Genomic DNA, 12,466 nt, shown 5'->3' with positions numbered 1-12,466 from the left:
GTCAGAAACTAGAAACAGCACCATTCCAGGCTGCTTCCTCCCTGGAGATTTTGTGTAGCCCCCATTGTGGGGGCTGCTTCCCAGATTGCTGAGTCCAGTGGTTCACAGACAGGGCTCCTGTTCCCCCAGACCTCTTTGAAGACAGGAATGGGTCTCTTCCAAGTGTTTCTTGTTTGTTTTCCAAAAAAGAGAATCAAAGGGAGGAAAGTTTTTCCCAGACCTGAGATTGCCAGTTTCTTTACTTTTGGCTAGAATTTTACCAGCTCAGTGTGGTCATCTGCTTCTCTCAAGTTGATCCCAAACCCCCATGGACAGTGACATTCCTATCTGTGATTACTGAACATGGAGGAGATGAATTGAGGATGCTTTTCAGACTGGGGGAGAGAGGTAGACTGAATGCCAATGGCACTCTCCCATTGTAGGGGAGAACCCTGACCCTGCAGATGGTGAGATTATTTCTCCAAAATGACAGAGCCATGCAATGGCCCCAAAGTCTCACATCTTTTTGCCATTGTTTCTGTTTTCCCTGAAAATCTTCCAGGACTCTCTTAGCCCATGACTATCCTGACATGTGCACAATACTTCACAGTTTCCAAAGTTCCTTTATAGATACCCCTTCAGCAAGGCAAAAATTGTTCTTCCCACTTTGCAGATGAGAAGACTGAGGCTTTGAGTGACTTATATAATCAACCAGCTCATCATTAGGGGGAAGCTCCTTTGCCACCTGCATACTGCTTTCCCCTTCCATCTCCTAAAGCCTAACATTTCACCATTAGAGCTGTATTCCTTTAGCTTAAGGCATTGGTCATCTTTTAATTCCAAATGTCTCTGGAAACGATCATATTTGAGCTGGTGTCAGTCACTGGTACCTTAAAGTACCTGAATTTGGAATCTTTGTTAATTCGTTTTAAAAAATATGGAGACGTTAAAGAAAATAGATTGCTGTAGGAATGCCCTCCACCCCCAGGATACATGAGAGAATAAGAAGGTGTGACGAAAGTAAGGTCTGTATGATTCTCACTTTGGTCGCAGGACACTGACTTCATTGCCTGGTGATTCTGGAAGATTCTCCTTTAGAGGCAATTTATTGTTTTGGAGACTCATCTTGTCCCCAGATATGTACAACAGTAAGAACGGGGAAAAGGTGGCTGGGCCACTGCACTTTTGGGGAAGGGAATTTCCACCATCTGGCTCAATGGGTTTCTGGCTACTCTACAGAGGCAGCATTTTGATATTTAAATTTTAATGTGAATGACTCAGGAATAGTTTTGCAGTGTTCAATGCCTCTTCTTACCATGCTGGAGCAAGGAAGCCAGGAAAGGCCAGCACCAAGGTTCAGCCAGGCAAGGAAAGGTCATTCATCTCTTTGACCTTCATGGCCTAAGCCTCTCTTCTGGGCCATGCTTGTGCCATGCTAGGTGCTAGGGGCTGGGGATGGTGGGGGAGCAAGTCATGCTCCCTACCCATGATGAGCTCATAGTCTAGCAAACCCTTTAAGAACTGGGCATTGCATGGGAGAAGCCCAGGAGCTGCCTGAGACAGGAAGGGCCTGTCAACCTCAGAGGTCCAGGAGAAGGGAGGGCAGAGTCCAGAAGAGCAGAGATAATGCCTAGGAGTAGATGACATCCGGGTGAGCTCCAATGTAGGGTGGAGGCTCTTTATCCTCTGCCCATGTCTACACCCACTGGTGAGTGTGTGGGTGGGGGTGGGGGCATGGGGAGTGGTTGAAGGAGGCCTAGTCAGCACTTCTAAGCCTGTCCAGGAGCCAGTGGGAGAGGCAGAGTCCCACAGTTCTAGTTCCTGCTATTCTGCTTGTGCCTAACAGTTCCTAACCTCCCCCCCGACCCCCAACCGCCACCCTGAAACTCCTGGGCTTCCCTTGAAGCCACTTCTAATAGATAAAGACAAGATAAAGGCTCCCAAGGAGAGAGGGAGTCCTGAGCCAGCTCATCAAATCATTGCCAACAATCTCTTTCCAAAGGGAAAGGTGCCCAGGAAAAACTTGGCTAGGGAAGCTCTGAGGATTAGGACTTGAGAGACAATGCAGGGGACAGATCTCTTGATGGTGTTTACCAAGCCTGAGTGCAAAGACCACAGGTCAAAGAGTGGAGAAGAACCTGACTGGTTGTGCTAACAAGGTCCAAGGAAAAGCTAGATGTTGGAGGGTAGCTTCAGCAGAAAGGGCTAGTGAGGGGAGCATAGGTGAGGAGGAAGGGCAGGCTTAAGGAGGCCAGGAGAGCCAAAGTGGTCCAGGCTGGGGAAGGGCATCCCATCCAAATGCAGGATGGGGAGGTCTGGGGGAAGCTCTCATATCACAGCCTCAGTAATTAACCAGACTCTATGTACCTGAAGACATAATTACAGGCAAAACAACTCCTTTGATGTAAGAGTGTAGTGTAGTCTGGGGGCGAAGAAGGACAAATAAAGAATGATTTTGCTTTAATATGCAAATAAGGTTGTCGGAAAAATATTGCCAAATAGGCCAAGCAAAGAAACAGAAGGTTGAGAAAATGTGACCCAGGCTGAGTGGGCACCCAAGACATTTAGGGTCCTTGGGAACATCATGGCTGGCCTGACTGGGCACCACAAAAATTCACTGCTTTCCTTTAACATAGTTCACATGTTCCTACAGGCTGACTGCCTTCTCATTCCCTCCCTGTTCTCTGCAGATATGCTCAGCAAGTTTCCAAAGAGGGCTGTTTATTTATGGAATCAAGGCTCCAGAGAGGGACTTTCCTGGTGGTCCAGTGGTTAAGAATCTGCCTTTCAATGCAGAGGATGCGAGTTCGATCCCTGGTTGGGGAACTAATCCCACATGGCATGGGGCAACTAAGCCCATGCGCTGCAACTAGAGAGAAGCCTGCATGCCACAACTACTGAGCCTGCACACTATGGACCCCGTGCGCCATAATTAGAGAAGCCAGTGCTCTGCAATAAAGACTCAGTGCAGACGATAAAAGGCCCAAGAGAAAGAAAAAGGGTATGCCTCCTAGGAAGCAAAGGTAATCAGGAATGGCACTGAGCTTGTGACCCAGCTCAGTCTGCCCTGTGATATAACTTCTGAAACACCCCTCTTTACGTTTGGAGCCAACTTTATTAGAGAAATCTATTGATTGGGGAATGGTTAGGGAGGAGGGATGCTCACATGATTTAACACTTGTTGGGCTCTGAAAAAAACTAAGGAAGAGCCTTTGAGCTTTAGCACATTCATCGTTCCAAACACGTTACCAAAATGAATGTATGCAACTCTACTGTATGTGAGACTCTGGGGCACAATAGCCTAGATTCTGTGAAACAAAAAGGCATTTCTCCTGCCTCCACTGTGTCTCTTGTGGTGCCATTGTCTGATGCTAAGAACTCACATAATAACAAAAAACAATGCCCCTATGATGGGAGGGAAGACTTGATTTGGCACCAGCAGTGGTGTTTTCCATGGGAATGATGGTGGGGGCTGTGGCTGACTGTGGGAATAGTGCAAATCAGCACTTTTTTGTAGATTTTCTTCAAGCCATTGTTTATTTTGGCTTTGGTCAGATCCGTGGCCCAGCTTGAAGATTCCCACTGGGCTTTCTGAAGCTCACAGACCTATGAGAGATGAAACAGGGATAAATAAATAATGACAAAACACTCTACCCCTGCCCTGGCACTCATGTGTGGGGTGTGCCTATCTTGCTGGGTGTGTATACATGCAGATTGAAGTACAGTATATGTACACATTTAGCCCACACCTCCACCAGGGAATCAGAAACCAAGGTTTTTTCTAGGCTTAGAAGGTTCTTTGTCTCACTTTCACCAGGGGCAAGGGAGATCAATTTTTGCAAAATGACATTGGATAAAACTTGTTTATACTTCCTAAAGTCCTTAGATGTTTATAGACTTTAAAATATGAGTAACTCAGATTGTGGTTCCAACAGAACAAAAAGTAAATAGCTGTTGTGAAGATGGAAAAAAAGTGAAGTGAAAGTGTTAGTGGCTCAGTCACGTCCAACTCTTTGTGACCCCATGGACTGTAGCCTGCCAGTCTCCTCTGTCCATGGAATTCTCCAGCCAAGAATACTGGAGTGAGTTTCCATTCCCTTCTCCAGGGAATCTTCCCAACCCAGGGATCGAACCCAGGTCTCCTGCACTGCAGGCAGATTCCTTACCAGGGAATGAGCCACCAGGGAAGGTGAACTTTTATCTCATAGCTTTTAGGAACTGCTTCTCTACCCTAGCTAAAGGATGCAGAGATCAATCAAGATGGAAAATGAGCAGGGAATATGTGTAGTATGATTACATTATGGTCTAAAATGGGAATATATTGGCTTTAAAATGCCAAATACTGATTCAGCAGCAGGTTATTGCAGTCTAAAAATACACAAGACTTCAGTGAGGGTGCATGTATTTATTTTACATACATGCATAGTGTTTTTTTACAAAGAAACACACTTTCCCTCCTTTTTTCCAAAAGTTTCCATTTCCAGGAAAAGTCTTCCTGACAAGTGTGTGTGAAGCTGTCTCTAAGCAGGGTGGCTGGGTTGCACAACTCCAGGGGGCAGCATTCACTGTGTCTTCTGTATAAATGGTTTCCCTGGAGGAAACCTCCAGGAGACCTTGCAAGGCAACGATATTTAGATAGGCTTATTGCACAGATGTTTTTCAACAAAGTGCAGAAGAGTCTTGTTTCCTGTAACTTATTTCTCCTTTTAGCTGCCAAGTAGGGGACTCAGGTTCTTATCTGGGTCTATACTGGAAGAAAAAGATCATACAATGAGCCAGGCAGCGTGCTGACTGCAGATATAATTTAATCAACTCATGAATCTTATCAGAGGTTTCATGGATGGGGAAACAGGCTGAGAGAGGTTAGGGGACTTGCCCAGGCACACACACAGTCCAGTCTGTGTTCAGCAGAGCTGGGGCTTGAATGCCTCTCTATGGCACTCCCCAAGGGCCCTGACTGCCACCACACTTCCCAGGCCTGGAAAGCATCCATGGTTCCTGCAGACCCTGAATGGTCTGCACTGGCAATGGAACAGTGTCGCCTAGGGTAGGGGTCTTCAGAACCAAAAGGTGGAATTCAGCCAGGGTAGGGGTGGGAAGTTCCTGGGCTGCCACGTCCGCCTTTCTGCGAAATAAAATAAAAGAGAGCCAGGTGTGGAGGCTCCCTACTGTGAGCTTTGCACAGCTGGACTAAGGCTGGGAAGAGGAGTGTGGGGAGAGACGCTTCCATCTCCTCCCCCTTCCAGGAAAATAACTCTGCATTTGAAGGGAGAAAGAAAGAGTGAGTAAATTTGTAACTGGGATTTGGTGGCCTGGGGATTTCACTTGGCCCTGTAAAGGCAGATGCCTGTGCCTGTGTGTGTGTGCATGTGCGTGTACATGTGTGTGTGTGTGTGTGTAGGAGTGTGTCCATTGCGGGGAGAGAACTTGAGGTAACGTGTATGATTTTTTTGGATTGGACTTTTATTTCTTAAGTCATAGCAGCTACCGCTGGAATCTAGTATGTAGTGCCAGGCACTGGTATTATTTTCACGTGAAGTAAAAGAACAACAGTTTAATAGTTTGTTTTTCTGTGGGTACGCTCAGAGCCTTCGAGTATTTTTTCCATTTGGGTTTAAATATTACGCTCTACAATGTGATAACATTGGGGAGAGGCAGGATAGTGTGCCAGGACGGGCAGGGGGCGGTCCCTGCCTCGCTTGTCTCCGCCTTTCATTTTGACCAGTCCGAATGCGACAGGCTCGCACTAGGACCCAGGCGCCAGAGCGCCTCCGTCTGTCCTGTAGGTTCATTCAATCTCCCATACACACAGACCCACAGCGAGACCGACACACACTCACACACACTCAAACACACAACAGCACGCAGCGAGGCTCGGGAAGTCAGGTCGCCTTCTCGCGTCGGCGCCTTCTTTGCTCCAGCCAGCCGGCTCTCCCCCGGGGCCCGGAGCTCGGCCGGGCCGCGCAGCCCCGAAAGAGGACGAGCTCGGCGGACCCCGCGGTCCCTCCATGGGCAAACGCGGGCGGCCGCGCAAGGAGGCGCGCTGCGAGGGCGCGGGGCTGGCCCCCGCCGCGCCCCCGGCCGTGACCGCGCCCCAGCCCCCGGCCCAGCCGGAGGAGCCCGCGGGGGCCAAGCTCAGGTGCCCCTTCTCGGACATTTTCAACACCAGCGAGAACTCGATGGAGAAGCACATCAACACTTTTCTGCAGAACGTGCAGATTCTGCTCGAGGCCGCCAGCTACCTGGAGCAGATCGAGAAAGAAAACAAAAGTAAGTTTGGGGGCCCTGGCTCCTCTTCGGCGCCGGGCTCTTTCTTTCTCGCCCACTTGGGCGACCCCTGACGCCTGCTTAGCCCCCCTCTCCCCAACACACTCACATCCAGCCCTCGGCAGTAAAGCCGATGACACCGGAGAAAGGACACGCACGCACAAAGCTTCTAAAGATGTAACAAAGACGAGCAGGGGGTAGGCGGGGGGTTGGGGGGTGCTGTCGGTCCGTCAGTCTGTCAGTCTCCGGGAGGGTGGGAGAACCGCTGGGCCGAGGAGCGGGGGAGTGTTGTTGTTTGCTGACAACTGAGCTGAGAGCTCTTCTCTTCGAGGTCGCGTTTCTTACTTTTTTTTTTTTCTCTCCCTTTTTTTTTTTTTTTCCGGAGCCTTCTCGGGCAGACAAGTGTTGTTTTTCTGTCGCTCGTTCCTGGGTGGGGTGGGGATTACAAGACGAAAGTTGGAAACTGTAGGCAGAGCTCGGCGGTTCCAGAAAGAAAACACATAGACACACGACAACGATAACAACAAGCAAACAGCCCTCCACGGCGTGGGCTCCGGCTGGCTCGGCTCTGCTTCTTCCTCCTGTCTACTTTGCTTTTTCCTCTCTTCTCGCTGCAAGGCTGGGCTCAGGCCATCGCGTCCACGGAGACAGTCCCTCTGAGCCTCTGCTGCCCTAGGTGCCCCCTGCCCCGACCCCCCCACCCCCCCTCAAAGAAACAGGCCGGCAAAACCAAGCGCTGCCACCAGCTCGCCCGGGACCCGCGGTGCTGCGCCCGGGAAACTTGGCGAGGGGGACTCAGCGAGAAGGAAACTTTGGGATCTCGCAGGAAACAATAGTTGTGGAAGAAGGTGTGGGCTGTTATGTGCTGTTTCTTTATTTTCCGGGATACGGCTCCCGAGTGAGCGCTCTGGGCGAGGAAGGCAGATTCCTTCCCGGTGGCTTTCTACTGCTCCCCCCACCCCCACCCCATATTCAGGTGGAGAGAGATGGTTGCCGGCGGCGGGGGGTGCTGGGAGCCCCACCCCGGCCTGGCCTCCTTTTTTGTATTTGTTTGTTTCATTTTTGCCTGGGTGCCCCAATCCTCCCCAGGCCGTCGCCTCAGCGTCCTAACGGGGGCACGCGAGTGCGGCGTCTCCAGCACGGTCCTCACAAATAATAGCTGCGAGAAGGGGGAAGGGGCCGAGGCGGACAGACCGACAGACTAGAGAAAATCTGTCCGAGCAAGTAGGAAGATCAATGAGATGAGAGAGAAAGGGGGGGGGGGGGGGAGAGAGAAAGGGAGAAAAATGGTCCGATTGCAACGTGTCAGGTCTTGCAACCTACCCCCCCCTCCACACACAACAACCACCCTCAAACACAAAAACACCCTAGCTGACCGACACCCCAGGCCTTCGGGGTTAAAGTAACCGCGTGATGGCAGCGAAATCGTGCAGTAGCTTAAGGCAAAAACAAGGATTTGTGTTGGGAGGTTGGTGGTGCGTTCTTTTCTTTTCTTCTCTCCCTGTTTTCTCGGGGTGCCTGGGTTACGAGAAAGGCGCATCGCCGGCGGTTGCAGCCGAATCAGTTTGCGATTAATCGGGGTGTGGGGTGGGGGGCAGTATGACTTCGCCTGTAGGGTCAGAGCTGGTGGGGAGGTGGGTGAAGATGTGGTTTTGTTTGGTGTGTTTGCTTTTGTTGGAGGGGGGAGGGGCGTGATTTCTTACTCTAACCACCCCCCCGCCGCCCGGGTCCCCCATTCCCCCGAGTCTGTCCCTTGGCGCCGGCTTTGGCGGGGGGTGCACCCAAAAAGGGCACCTTGGCAGTGAGTGGCAAACCTGGTTTGCCCACGCCAGGTTACCTCCACAGAGGGGTGTACGAGAAGCCGCTGGAGCTTCCTCCGCGTCCCGCGCCCCCCGCCCCTCGCACTCGCAGACAATCGGAGACCTCTGTTCCCCACCTCGCCGCCCCCACCCTCGCTCCCCTACCGCCTCGGCCGCCGCCACCTCCTTGTTTACCCGGTGCCGGGGCTCCGGCGTGGCCACCAGTCACGTAAGCAGAGGGCCGGGCGCGCCGGGCCGGGACTGCCCCGCCACGGGGCGGGGCCAGAGGTAGTGGAGCCGGGCTCCGGGGACCGTGGAAGCCAAGGGGCTTCCTCCCGGTCCCCTTACCGAGGCGTCCGCGCTGCCACCCCCCGAGAGGGGATCGGGAACCTGGGCGCCCTCAACTTCGTGTGCATAATCAGCCCCTCCGCCCGGTTGCCCTCCTCCTCCGGCCGGCTCCCCGCTGGAGTATTTTTAGCTCTCTTGCCTCTTTTCGCAGCCGCTGTTTGGCTCAGCATGACGTGATGCCAGCGGCCCCCAGATTTCCCCGAGAGCGGGGACCCTGTTCCAGGCCCTCGCCCCCTCCCCACGAGCTCACGCAGGCAAGGGGGACCTGCAGCAAACTATGGGGCGACCGTCCACAGGGCCTTCTATTATCTCCTTTGCAAACTGGAGCGGCCCACGGGGGCCACTTTATTTTTCCCACTCTCGCCCCCGGTCCGGCCCGGGTCTAGGTCTCCCCGTACGGAAAACAACGGGCCCTACATCTGTCTCATTTAATCGGGGGTGCTTCTTCGCGCTGGCGGCGCTCGCCGTTGTTTTCTGCTCGATGCACACAATGCCCGCGCGTCACGGCGGTCCGCGTGTGCACAGCAATAACGCGAGTGTGGGGGCGGGTCGTGCGTGCGCCGGGCTCGGGCACTAAGGGTTCCTCCGCGCGCGCGGGGCTTGTTTTGCTTCAGATCCCCGCTTTCCGAAACGCTTACATCATTCAGTCTTTAGGGGAGGGAGGGGAATCTAGGCTTTCCGATAGGATTCCAGCATTTCTCTGGTCCCTCCCTGGTTTTTGGAAGGAAGCAAGGACCCTAGCTGTTTATTTTTATGATGGTGGCGGGACTCAAGTTTTGTGTGTTGGGTAAGGTTTGTTTCTGGGTTTAGGTCACTACTGCAAACGACAATACTGGCCGGCTCAGGTGCACAACCTCCTCGCTTTCATTTCAGCCAGTTCTCCTGTAATCACTTGATCGCAGTTTCTCCGCCTCCACCGCTTACCCCTCCCAGCGAGAGACACATGGTTTCCACATGGAGACAAACTTCTTTCCTCTGACTGGACTTGACCTAGCAGCATTGCTCAGCCAATCGACAGCCTCAGCTTCCTCTGACGTCACGCGTTGCTGAGGCCGGAGACTAGGGGGTGGAGCCTGGAGGCAAGCCAGAAAATCTCTGGGAGCTGTAGTGCGGCCAGCTGGTTCAATCCCTTCTTAAAGGGACGCTCTTCACCCCGAGAAGGGTATTGAACCTCAATTCTCCATTTCGGGTTCTGTGAGACATTCTCGAAATGCACCGATAGGCCCTGGTCACGAGTCCACACGTTCCGCTTTTACTGTGTGCAAAGTACTTCCTTGGCAGGAGCTTGCCTTATTTTCCATTGTCACCAGAACTGCTTTTCATTGCCTCGTTGAGGTTTCCGTGCTAGAAGAGCTCACCAAGTGTGTCCACAGTGCCGAGTTATTCTCAGTATATATGATGAGTTTTCTTGGGGTGTTCAAATTGAGTCACTCAGCATTGAGTGCTCTGTGCAAGGCAAGGATTCCCTAGAAGATGCAAGTACATTCTCCCAAACTTCCAACTGATGTGAATCCCTAAGAAACTCAAATTAAAAGCCTCCAGAAATATTAATTATGGATCCCGTGACCCTGTTATCACAAGTTCAGAAATTATATGTAAATAAGCTCTGACATAGGGTCCAGTGAAGGGGTAGCAATTTAGGACTGACTGATTAGTTGAAAAAAAAAAATTTACTTCCTATTTTGGAAAAGGTTAAAAACGAAAGAGAAAAAGAAATTAATTCACAAAGGGGCGTTCTGTCCATAAAAGTTGTTGAGCAGGCAAGTGGAATCTACAGGACACAACAGGGCTTCCCAGTGTCTAGGGAAGGTGGCTTGGGGGCAATGCTTAAGATAGAAAAGAATGATTAAATTCGAGTAGAAGCCTTGGGTGGCTCTCTGGAGTACATTACCTGGGTTGGAAGGTGAGGTGCTTTCCTAGGGGCATGGACAGGCCAAAGAACAGCCTCTGCCTGCTGACAGAGTAAGCTGTGGCTGTATGGTGTCATCTGGCCCCACCCTGCCTTCCCAACTTAATCTCCTCTACTCCCGTCCAGCAGGTCCACCAGCAAGCAGCCTTTACAGTCATCCCTCTGTGCTTGACTCAGACTCTTCCCTCTGTCTAGCATGCCCTCATTCTCTTACTTCCCTGGGATTATCTGTGTCTAACCTAGCTTCAAAGCCTAGGTCAGATCCCACCTCCTCCAGGAAGCCTCCCCTGGATATTTCTCAAGTCAGGGAATGAATGAGAGAATGAAAGCTTTACAGTCACCCAGAGCAGGGCCCAAGTTACCCCTTCACTGCTTACTGGCTGTGTGGCCTTGGGCACAAGTTGCCTAACCTGAGGTTTCATTTCTTTTTTTGTCAAATGAGGATAACCATAGCATCAGCCTCCTGCCATTGCTGAACAACTGAGGCACTTCATTTAAAGTACCTGGAATATAGTAGGTGCTCAATAAGTAGTCACTTCTCTGAGCTTTGATAATCAGCTCTACTTGCTTACTGTACATTAGCTTTATCCTCACAGGGAGATGATTAGCATCTTAAGGGAAAAGATCACTCAACAGTATTTCATAACCATTGCGTAACACTGGACATACACGAGACAATTAATATACATCCCTTGATTGCTTGGATTTGTCATTTATTGGCTATGACACAGTGATCAGTTTGAAAGGCAGAAAGGACACATGATAGACTTTCTGAAGACTTGGAGTTGGAAATAACTGATCTCTTCCAAGGAGGGAAGATGTCTCCCATAATCAATGCAGACTGCTCCTGGGCTGTAAAGATCAGGGCCTATACAGAGATGGTAGGTGAGGCCCGGAGAGCTGAAACTGCATCAGCTGTGACCCTGCAGATGGATCAGTTATTTATTTACGGAGCAACTTATGCTAAAATTGAGGGCTTTGATAGCAACTAGTGTTTATGCAGATCACATTTCTGCATGGCAGGCATCTTACGATTCATTCATTCATTCATTCCACACATTATGTATTGAGCATTTACGATGTGCAATTGCTTCCCCCCACCCCCGCCCCGAAAACTCTGTAAGTTGATTTATGATGGGAGTGGAGTGAGGTATTTGTTTTTGGTGAAGTTGTATAAAGAGCATTCTTAACTTAGGCTTCTGTTTCCTCTACATCCTAAATTATGCTCCCCGGATTCAACTCTTTTTGATCTCTGCCCATTGCTAAATGCCAGAAGTGGACTTTTGGGGATACTGTTGTAGCTTTCAGAGTCCCAGAGCTCCCAGGGACTGGGTACCCTATGGAGGGGACCAGGAAAAGCATCTGGACCTTATGAAGTTGGAGAAGATGAATTGAGTCATTCATGGTTTGATGGGGGAAAAGAAGCTCCATCAGATCCAAGACAGAACAAGAGCTGCTCACCTACCTGCCCTCTTTGACCAAAATACACTCCTATTTGGCACAGTTAGAAATGGAGATTTTCATCTGAGAATGGCTGGCAAAATCTGGAGGTAGAACTGAAGGAAGTGAAGAGGGTGCCAGCATTGCAGCAGCAGCAACTAATTGCACTGCATAATACCAACACTGGCAACCATTTACTGAGCATTGACTATACTTGGTAAAATATGGGGCTAAAGACGTGTTATCTCCTCCAAACTTCACAACAACCACAGAGCATGTGGACTTTAATTGCTCCCATTTTACAGAGGGGGTAACTGAGTAACTTGCCCAAAGATCACATAGTAATGGTGGAGCTGAGTTTTGAACCTAGACCTCTGATTGGACTGAGCCTGCAGTTTTATATAACCGTATAGGCGTGTATGCATTTTCTAGTCAAGGAATGAAGTCCAGAGAGATGAAACTTGCTCGAGGTCGCCCAACAACCCGAAGCAGAGCGGGTGTTTGTAACACCTTGTTGATTGTCCAAGGTCTTCCTAAGCACACCCTGCTTAGAAAAGGTTTAGAAACGAAGCTGGAGACAGAAGAGCCAACCAGAGAGGGTTTTTTGTTTTTTGTTTTTTTTTCTTTTTTGTCTTCGTTTTTCAGAGTTGTTCAACTCTCCTGGCCCTAACTCAAGTTTAGGCTCCTAGGAAACACCACCCCTTTCTTGCTACTCTTCCAAGTC

The 12,466-nt window shown here is 50.5% G+C and overlaps 1 protein-coding gene across 1 annotated transcript in view; it reads left to right on the top strand.

Moving 5' to 3' along the window:
- The first annotated feature begins 5,374 nt into the window (after window positions 1-5,374).
- The window catches only part of MXI1 (MAX interactor 1, dimerization protein), a 93,274-nt gene continuing 86,182 nt past the window's right edge, over window positions 5,375-12,466 (top strand). Inside the window, exon 1 of the mRNA XM_010859368.1 lies at window positions 5,375-6,249. Within this exon, the coding sequence (XP_010857670.1) occupies window positions 5,988-6,249 (262 nt within the window). The 5' untranslated portion in view covers window positions 5,375-5,987. The remainder of the gene's footprint in view (window positions 6,250-12,466) is intronic.

This window comes from Bison bison, unplaced genomic scaffold, assembly GCF_000754665.1.
Source record: "Bison bison bison isolate TAMUID 2011002044 unplaced genomic scaffold, Bison_UMD1.0 scf7180017864456, whole genome shotgun sequence".
In the NCBI taxonomy this organism is placed as follows: Eukaryota; Metazoa; Chordata; class Mammalia; order Artiodactyla; family Bovidae; genus Bison; species Bison bison.
Note: the sequence above shows the minus strand (reverse complement) of the source record. Positions and strands in the feature narration are given on the sequence as shown.